The following is a 10,816-nucleotide window of genomic DNA, read 5'->3' on the forward strand; positions in this document are numbered from 1 at the left end:
GTAATATACACGGCTTTTAAAAGATTTTAACACATGTTGAACGTATAAAAGCATACATAAATAAAGTCCATAATTAAATTCTTTCTTAATCTTTGGCAAACAAACAAGAGCATGGCACGTCAATCACCAAATTTCGGTTAACCACATCTCACAATAAATCAAGAAATAAATATACGAAATTTGGACAATCATTTTTGCTAATAAATACGGAGTACTTTCAGATAATTCTTTCAATTAAATTAAATCAAATTAAATTAAATTATATAATATCTCAGATATTACGTGTCCTTTTATTTAATATTATTTTTTTGGGCAAGCCTTTTTGTCATTTTTATATAGAGTATTTCTAGTCCTCTGTTTTTCATTCAAAGCAATAAATTAAAAAAAAAAAAAAAAAAAAAAAAAAACCAAAAAAACTCAAGTTTCATTTTGCTAAAGGCCTAAAGCTCTATTTTTCTGGGTAAGTCCATTTTTTCTGATTTGTGATGTAAATCTAATCAAATTTATGTATACCCATTAATTTGATTTGTTTATTTATTTGGGGTGTGATCAATTTTTGATGTGATTTAATATTGCATAATTCAATTAGATCTGTAATTATCTGCATTCTATCATGCTAATATGACACTTAATAAGCTACATTCGATGTTTTCTATGTGTCATAGTTTCAAAAATTATTTAGATCATCTTTTAATAAAGTTTGCTGGAAATCTTGTAATCTGAAATACCCAGAAAAAATTTCTACAATTTTGTCATTACAATGGGATTTTATAGGCAAAACTTGGTTGTTGCTGTGTTTTGATCAGACGATTTTTTTTTTAAATATTAAAAAATTACATACACAATCTAAAATCTGATAAACTTGAGTTTAGATTAATTATGATTAGTTTGATTTCCATCGAAATTGGTTGTGTTATTTTGGTTTTGTGTTGAATGTCTACTGCATTTTGTTGAACTTTAGTGACTCCTGACTCATTTAATTGCTGAATTTAACCTTGATCAAAAATAAATTTCTTGTAGTTTGGCAAAAAAAATTCTCCTTTGATTAGATTCTTTTAATTTTAAATTTTTATTGAGCTGCAAATGATTTTGTGGACTTTGATGATTGTAGCTGGAATAGATTTTCTTAATGTCTGTGTTAAGTTATAACTGTGGTACTTATGCATTAATCGTAATTCATATGTTTAGTAACATAACACTTAGCGTAAATATTGACTGAGAAAACTCAAATTACACTTTTGTGAAAGATTGTTATATACTCCCGGATGCACTGTACACCTAACTAACTTAAGCTTAGTTTTGCTCTTCATTTGATGATTAAATAAAAAACAATTATTACAATGAGAATAAAATACTATGGATGCACGGTACACCGGGGTGTATATAACAAATTCTACACTTTTGTATGATATCTTGTGAGGAATTGAACTGTGGAAATCGATCGTAGCATGTTTTATCTTAGTTGCTAAAATAAGTACTCATACCTTTTTGAAAGTCTAGAAAACCTCAGAGAACTTCCCTTTAATTGTTGTATTGGATGCCAAAAAGGCCAATGATGCATAAGGATTCAACACCAGTTTTTGAGTAATACACACCCAAGACTTTGCCACTTAAAGTAGTTAGCATCTACATCTTGATAACTTATTGTTAAACGAATTGTTGCTGTAATCAATGTCAATTTGCTCTAGTTGGTCAATCTTCAGGCAAAGATGCGTTTACTACATAAAGATAAATTAGAATGAGATTTGATTGTGTTCCACTGCTAATGATGAAACAATATTAATCTTTTATTTGCTATTTTCCAAAATATTCTGCTAGTAAATTATTTTGTGTAGTACTGCAAACTCTTATTCTTGTTATCCTGTTTCTGGTGCCCTCACCCCTGTGTGTATATGTTGGATGAACAGCGATGCTGGTATATGTAGTACATATAAATATCTGTTTAGTAAGATTAGATAGTAGCTGTCATTATTAATAATAATATTTGGAGTTATGTTCCTGGCTTAAAGTTTGCTTTATAAAATAGAGCATGGGGTATGCTACATTGTTGTAACAATGATGAATGATGAATATTTTGGCCATCTTCCGGACTTTTACAAAATTCTAGTTGCATCAAATAACACACTTACTCCATAACCCGCTGAATATAGAGGAAAAAAGAATGAGCTGTACTATATTGTTTGTAAGTGTGAGTGCAGGGAGTGTGCTGTTTAGTTCTTGTAAGTCGTTAGTGACTTCTTGTTCTATTACACCTACCTGTCTGAAACCTTATTTATTGTAGCCATAAGACCGAACAGTGTAAACCTTAGATAAGGTGCAAAGGTTGTAGGATTTGAGTCTAGGTAAATGTCTAATGTTTATTGCCCGTGTTTTCATTTAAATTCACACGGTTGTAATCTCTTTTTTCTCACCCCAAATTGACTTGTGAAAAATCAAACAATAGACCTGCATTAATCAGGCATTGGCTAATTCTGCTTTATTTGTTCTTGATATATTCACATAGATGAGATGATAATTGAGATCCATCACTCTTTGAAAAGAAAGTGCGTTTTTAGAAGATAACCCTTTGGATATGTACTTATGACTTACTATTATTTCTGGGAAGTTGACTAATTTTGGTAGGCATCTCAATGTAATTATATTGAATAATGACTTACTACTATATCAGGATAGTATATGTTCCCTTGCTCAAAATTTTAAACATCAAACGCATTGTTTTATAATAGAAAGAATACCGGCTATTAAAATAGATGTTTTCTTCAGTCAAAAGGTTGAAACCATGTTGTGTTGTTGCACCCTTTTAGTAGTTTAAGACAGTTATCCTATATAATTATTATTGTCTGATGCTTATTAGCACTTCTGTGCTTATTAGCACTTCTGTCTGTTTTATTGAATGATGATTGTTTCAAATTTAGACTTTGATGTTTTGACTTACAGGTTAAGTTTCTTGCTCTTTGGATATGGCATCAGATGATAAGCCAGATATAGCTGATAGGGTGTATAGAGAGAAGGCTCCTGAGAAGACTCCTGAGAAGGAAGAACAAGAGGAAGAAAAGGGTGGATTTATAGAGAAGGTGAAGGATTTTATTCAGGATATTGGTGAGAAGATAGAGGGAGCAATCGGATTTGGCAAGCCTACTGCAGATGTTAGTGGGATTCATATTCCTCACATCAGCCTTCACAAGGCAGAGCTTGTTCTTGATGTTCTTGTGAAAAATCCCAACCCCGTTCCGATCCCCCTTGTTGACATAAATTACTGTATTGACAGTGAGGGAAGGAAGCTGATTTCTGGGCTGATTCCTGATGCTGGGACCATTCATGCTCATGGCTCTGAGACTATCAAGATACCGGTCTGTCTGATTTATGATGACATCAAGCAAACTTATAAAGATATTAAGCCAGGAAGCATTATTCCTTACAGGCTCAAGGTTGATCTCATCATAGATGTTCCTGTTTTGGGAAGGATCACTATCCCCCTTGAGAAACATGGAAAGATCCCAATACCTTACAAGCCTGATATAGATATCGAAAAGATAAAGTTTAAGAGGTTCTCTTTTGAAGAAACTGTTGCAACCATTCATCTCAAGATAGAGAATAAGAATGACTTTGACTTGGGTCTTAAGGATCTGGACTATGAGGTTTGGCTAGGTCATGTTAACATTGGAGGTGCTGACCTCGAAAAATCTAAGAATTTGCCTCAAAATGGTATCAGCTATATGGATCTTCCAGTCACATTCAGGCCCAAGGAATTTGGATCTGCACTCTGGGATATGATTAGGGGGAGAGGAACTGGTTATAGCATGAAAGGAAATATTAATGTCGACACACCTTTTGGTGAAATGAAACTGCCCATCAGCAAGGAGGGTGGTACAACTCGCCTTACGAAGAAGAAGAAAGATGGAGGCAGTGAAGATGATGATGATGATGAGGTATGTCAAAGATTTTCAATTTGATCTACTGATTGTTTGATTTTATCAATTCTTCTCTGTAGCATATCAGGTTTGTTGCCTCATTTATTTATAATAATGCTTGACTTTGCTCGAATAGTAGACTCACATTTCAGTGGTATATATTGTTGCTCATAGTATCTAATTGTTTCCCAATTTAGGATCATATGAAAACCCCTCATTTTGATGTGGGGGTACAGCTGTAAGTTAGCTTCTATGCAACAAGAACACATCTCATACATGTATACTTTCATTCAATCGATAACATTGCTTTACTACCATGTGTAGCTCATTATTTAGGTCAACCTAAGCAAAGATCAATGTGTTTAGTAAGTTGGCATTCTTCTATCGTTTGATTGATACTTACAATATCTGTTTTGCGTATGTGCAGGACTAGACCAGATCATATGGAATGCAAAGGTGCTATGCTGTGTTTTACGTATACATGAATTGCAACTTGTAGGAACCTGGGAGAGCTGAGTTCTTGTGGTAATGTCTGTTTGTTGTTTAGATCGCATGCATAATGGAGAGCTGTGCTCCTTCTTAGACTTTCTTCTTGCGAAACTTAAACAATTTCTATAATGAGAATGAAATGAAGTACTCCGTACATCGGAATATAGTTGAGTGCTTGTAATTTTTGTGTGCAGTTGTTCCCCTAGTCATTTTAAAGTTTCGTTTTCTTGCATATTGACATGACAGCAAAATATGCAAATTCATAATCTAGCATTCAAGTATTCAACTACATTAGTTGGGTAAAGTTTTTAGAGGGTAGGCATTAAACCTGTTCCAAACATATGGCTCATTGCGATATCGTGAGTCCTTGTGGACAACCCTTCCCCGCCCAAAAAAACAAAGTCTGAACCTCATTTGAGGCCTTTTGATGTAGGCCACAGCCTATCCCTGGATTAAGTAGAAACATATCTATGTATGCCACCCAATTCACAGAGCTCCTTAACCAAAATCTGGATAACGGAACCTGTGAAGTACGAAACCTCAGAAAGACCCTGCGAAAGAACCTTTAGTCCTTTACTCCCCCTCTTCTCTTCTCCTCTCCCTTCTCATCTCTTGATGTATTCCCGAACCAGAGCCATCTATAAGCAACTTAAGCAAGAAAGCCTGAGTTGGCGAACATTGGGAAGTGAACTTGAAAACTGAGTAATAGTCAGATAGCTAGTCTGTGCATCCCTGCAAACCCAGGAAACAAGTTGAAGGAAGAGACAGAGTAGTTGATCACTGCCTCACTGGTGCTGGCCAAACTGCAAGTCATTCCATAGATAAACTAGCAGAACAGATGGTCCAAGGATTCCTCGATCTCACATCCTAGATTCCTAGCAACAAATCCTAAAGCTATCATTAATTTAACATGTTGAGAAAAGTGATAAGATAGAGATGGAGCTAGGACTGAGAGAACCGAAGCTAGCTCAACGAAGACCCAAGGACAGCATTGCCGAGGCAGAGGGAGAATCCCCGAAACTTATATGCTAAAAACTGAGACCCGAAGATCCAATCCTAGAACGCTGGCTTCAATGGAACGTAGAAAGCTTAGAAGGCGCTTCAATGACGCATTCCAGCTACTTCCTTCAACAGTACAAAAGAAAGTCAACCGGCCAAAGTAAGAACCAGGAACAAACGTAGCAAAAAAAAAAAAAAACCTGGCAAAGTAAGCTGACGTGGCACTGCGAAGGGCAAAAAAGGTAAACCCCTCAGGCTGCAGGAGATTCTAATAAGTTACTTCAGCTAAAAGCTGTGGCGTGGCGTGACCTGTTTGCTGCAAAATTCTATAAGGATATTAGTTTTGTTTAGGTTATGGTATTACTTATTACCCATGTTCTCAAGTTAGCAAGTGGAAGCTAGAAAGGTTGGTAACAAGGTGAGCCGAAACTCTTCACAGTACGCCGAACCTCACCACAAAAATTCTAGCTCGCCACACCAAGGCTTACTACATCAAAGTGCCGAGGCTTTAAAGAAGAGAAAAATAGGTGATAAGGTATGAACCTTATATTATGGAAACAGCAAAGATTTTATCCTAGATAATACTGAAGATTATGATAGAAGAAGAGAAGAACAGAGGAATAACAAAAATGAGAGAGAAGAGAGATTAGGGAAAGAAGTTGTAATTCATTGCATAAACCCACAATTACAACCTACTGTCATTAATAAAGCATGACCTTAACCGAAAAGATTCCCTCTAATCCAGCTGTAATATTGTTAAGCAGAAATCCTTGATAGACTTGTAAAGTGCTTTATCTCGTGAAATCAATAATGAATAACAACTTTGGCTATTTAACAGATTTTGCCGCCAAAACCAACTATAATATCTTTTCTCATATATCCTGTATCATACCCTCCCCCTTTAAGAGACTTGTCCTCAAAGGCAAGAGATGCACTAAACTAGGGAACTTAGCCAGAAAATCAGCCTGCTCCATCCAAGTAGCTTCATGTCGTGGTTTGTTGAGCCACTGAACTAAGACCTGAACTTGGTTCACACCATCCACAATAATAGTACGATGTTCCAGAATAGCTTCAGGAAACAAAGAAGTAGCTGCAGAATTATCAGCAATATCTGGAAAGCTTTTAGCTGTGAAACATGGAAAACATTGTGGATTTTAGCTGAACTAGGGAGTTCTAACTTATAAGCCACCTTTCCTATTACAGCAACAACCTTGAAAGGGCCAAGATACTTGGCAGCAATTTTGTTGCAACCCCTAAATTAAACAGATTGCTGCTTATAGTTTTTGCGATTTCAACCATACCCAATCATTCACTGCAAAACTTCTTTCAGACCTCTTTTTGTCAGCTTGGACTTTCATCCTATGCTGAGCTTTAATCAAATTAGCCTTCAGAATTGTGATCACTTCCTCTCTTTTCTTCATGCTCCTATCTACCACCTCATTGCTAGATTCTCCAGACAAATATGGTAAGCGCATAGGTGGTGGCTGGCAGTATGCAGCCTCATAAGGGGCCATGCCGGCAGAACTGTGGAAATGAGTGTTATACCACCACTCAACCATGGGAAGGTACTTGCACCATCCCGCAAGCTTCTCACAAGTAACACACCTTAAGTATGCCTCTAAGCAACGATTCACCACCTCAGTTTGGCCATCAGTTTCAGGGTGATAAGAAGAGGAAAGAAAGAATTCAGTGCCATATAAAGAGAATAGTCCTTTCCAGAACTGACTAAGAAAGATTGAGTCTCTATCACTGACAATGCTTCAAAGCCATCCATGAAGCTTAAAAACATTATCTAAGTATGCCTGAGCAACCTCAACTGCAGTAAAAAGGTGTTTCAATGCAATGAAATGAGCATACTTTCTCATTTTGTCAACTACCACAAAGATCACATTTCTAAACATGGACATAGGCAAGCCAGTTATAAAATCCATTGAGATGTTTGTCCACACCTGTTCTGGAATTGGAAGAGGTTGTAAAGCATGTGGCTTAGCAGAAGTGTCATATTTAGAAGCTTGGCAAACCACACACTTCCTCACAAACTGACTTACATCTCTTGCTAACCCCTTCCAATATAAAATGTTATGCAATCTCTTGTATGTTTAATCTCTCCCAAGAGTGTCCTGCTTCCAGTGAAGCATGCTATTTCTTCCTGAGATTGTCATCAGGGCCCACAACAATTCTTCCATGTCTTCTCAATAACCCATCTTTCCAAGTAAACCCAGCAACAGAATCACCTTGGTGCATTTTAGAGATAATTGTTTTATTATTGTCATCCAAGTTGTAACTATCTGTAAGACAGTTCACCAAATTGGAGTCAACAACTGTAATAGCTTGAAGCAATATGTTAGATCTGGCAATCTAGATAGAGCATCTGCCTACCAACCTTGAATTGAATTTCATAATCAAACCCCATTAGTTTAGATAACCAGAATTGCTGAATTGGAGTAGAAATTTTCTACTGTAGTAGCCATTTAAGGCTTTTTTGGTCTTCCTTGACAATAAAATGGGAACCCAATAAGTATTGTTCCCATTTTTGCACTGTAAAAACCATAGCCAACAGCTCTTTCTCATACACAGAGAGTTTTTTCCATTTGGGTCCTAAGGACCTGCTAATAAAAGCCAAGGAATGTTGTTCTTGCATAAGAACATCGCCAATCCCTGTCTTTGATGCATCACTCTCCACAATGAATTTCTTAGAGAAATTAGGGATTGTTAAAATAGGTGCACTAACCAGAGCTCTTTTCAATTGCTCAAAAGCAGATTGAGCTGAGTCAGACCAACCAAATGCACACTTCTTAAGCAAGTTATTATGAGCGAGGTTTACTTATAAGTGCATAACCTTTAATGAACTTCCTATAGTACCCAGCTACCCCTCGGAAGCTTCTTTTACTCCAGAAGGAACATGCCAAGATTCGATAGCAGCAACCTTACTTGGATCAGTTTTAACCCCTTTACCAGAAATAAAGTGTCCCAAGTATTCAACCCTTAAAGTGACAAAAGAACATTTACTCTCGTTGGCATATAGAGAATGCTGAGACATGATAATGATGAACACCTCAATCAAATGTTTCCATTGATCTTCTAAGCACTTACTATATATCAAAATGTCATCAAAGAATACCAGGGCACATTTTCTAAGCAATGGTTTAAATACACTAAGTGAAAAAATGAAATTGGCACCGGTTCAAACCCGGCCTAAGGCACCGGTTTGAACCGGTGCCAATGTGGGGGTGCCAATAAGTGGTTTAAAAAGGCACCGGTTCAAACCGGTGCCAAAACTCGAAATTGGCACCGGTTAACCGGTGCCAAAAGTGCCAAAAAATTAATTTTTTTTTTTACTAAAAAATTAAATAAACTAAAATTAAATGAGAATACAAAATATAAATTGAACATCACAATCAATATAATCAAATCTGGTCAATATATATATAATCAAAAAAAAATTACAGTATAGATCAATAAAAAAATTACAACATATAAATCAAAATAAAACAATTACAACATATAAATAAAAAAAAATTACAATATAAATAAAAAAAAAAAGATTTACAACTTCACAATAAAAAAAAACCCCATACAACATCTAAATCAATATACTTGCATCTTGATTCTTCGATTTAAGATCTAAATCCATATACCTACACCAATTAAAAACAACCAAAATGAATCGATTAACATGATTTAGCTGCGAAAAAAAAACCCAGAAAAAAAAAAAAAAAAAAAAAAAAAAAAAAAAAAAGAAGAAAATCAGTTAAAAACCCAGAAAAAAAAAACCCAGAACATCAGTTAAAAAAAATTGAACCCAGAAAATCAGTTAAAAAGAAAATAAAAATATTAAAATATAAATAAAAAAAACCCAGAAAAAAACCGATTAAAATAAAAACAAAATCGAAAATCAGAAGAAAAAAAAACCCATAAATTAACAAAAAAGTTTGAATTAAAATAAGTTTAAAAATTGATTAACCAAACCAGAAAATCGAAAATCACTTAAAAAAACAAATTAAAATCGATTAAAATTAAAAATAAATCGATTAAAATAAAACAAAATTCGAAAATCAGTTAAAAACCCAGAAAATAAAAAAAAATCGAATTAAAATCAAGAAATTATACCCTAACCTTGTTCATGCATGTGTTCGTGGTGGATTAAACCAAAAAAATTTCGAAGAAACCCATAAAAAAATTCGAAGACACTCATAAAATCAATTGAACCCAAAATCAACTTCGAACAAACCCAAATCAACTTGTATTAACCCAAAATAATCAACTTCAAACAAACCCATAAAAAAAACACCCAAAATCGATTTTTGTAACCAAAAATTAACCCAGAAATTGAAAAACAAAATCAAAATCGAAAAAAAAAACAATCGAAATCGAAAAAAAAAACCCATAAATAGAAAAAAAAATCAAAATTGAAATCGAAAAAATTAACCCAGAAAAATCCACAAATCGAAAATACCCAGAAATCGAAAAAAATTGAAATCGAAAGAAAAGGCAAAAACCCAGGAAAAAAAATGTGAAATCGTAAAAAAAAACCGAGAAATCGATAAAAATAAAATCAAAATCGATTGAAAGAAGGGATTGAAAGAGAACGAGAAAGGGATTGAAAGAGAACGAGAAAGGGATTGAAAGAGAACGAGAAAGGGATTGAAAGAGGAGATGAGAATGAGAGCAGATGAAAGAGAAAGGGATGAGAGAGAGAATGTGAGAGCGGCGAAAATTATAAGTGAGTTTTGTGAGTGAAATAGCTTAGGGTTTGAGTGGTATAACCGTATAAATGGAATTAAAAAAAAAAAAAAAAAAAAAAAAAAAAAAAAAGGTCGTTTTTTTTTTTAAAGGATTGGCACCAGTTCAAACCGGTGCCCTTTGTATTTTTGGCACCGGTTTGAGCTGAACCAGTGCCATTTCTCTTTGTCTAAAACCCGCCCATTTTTAGGCCGATTTTTGCCACCGGTTTGGCTTGAACCGGCGGCATTTGGGGGTTGCCTTTTTGTATTTTTCTACTAGTGATACTGCATTCATCCAGCTTTGAAAAGAAGAAGGAGCATTGGTTAACCCAAAGGGCATTACCAAGAACTCATAATGACCCTCATGAGTTTTAAAAGCAGTTTTAAACACATCATTTGGATGAATTCTAAGCTGATGATAGCCAGCTCTCAAGTCTAACTTACTAAAAACTGTGGCTCCAGACAACTCATCAATTAGCTCTTCTAAACCTGGAATTGGAAATTTGTTCTTAACAGTCTTCTTATTCAATTTCCTATAGTCAACACAAAGCCTCCAGGTACCATCCTTCTTGCCCACTAAAACCACAAGTGAGGCAAAAGGACTAGTGCTGGATTGAATTATGCCCCTTTCAAGAATTTCCTGCACCAATTGGTCTATAATATCCTTCGGCTTTAAAGGATGCTTGTAGGGTC

General features: G+C 35.1%; 1 protein-coding gene across 1 annotated transcript; it reads left to right on the forward strand.

Moving 5' to 3' along the window:
• The first annotated feature begins 325 nt into the window (after positions 1 to 325).
• Positions 326 to 4,562, forward strand: LOC145631924 (uncharacterized). Its single transcript, XM_081684154.1, has 3 exons — positions 326 to 460; positions 2,938 to 3,929; positions 4,339 to 4,562. Exons 2-3 carry the CDS (start codon positions 2,961 to 2,963, stop codon positions 4,342 to 4,344), a joined length of 975 nt encoding a protein of 324 aa, XP_081540280.1. The 5' UTR covers positions 326 to 460; positions 2,938 to 2,960; the 3' UTR covers positions 4,345 to 4,562.
• Positions 4,563 to 10,816: the final 6,254 nt, after the last annotated feature.

Source organism: Chenopodium album, chromosome 5 (genome assembly GCF_948465745.1).
Source record: "Chenopodium album chromosome 5, dcCheAlbu1.1, whole genome shotgun sequence".
NCBI lineage: Eukaryota > Viridiplantae > Streptophyta > Magnoliopsida > Caryophyllales > Amaranthaceae > Chenopodium > Chenopodium album.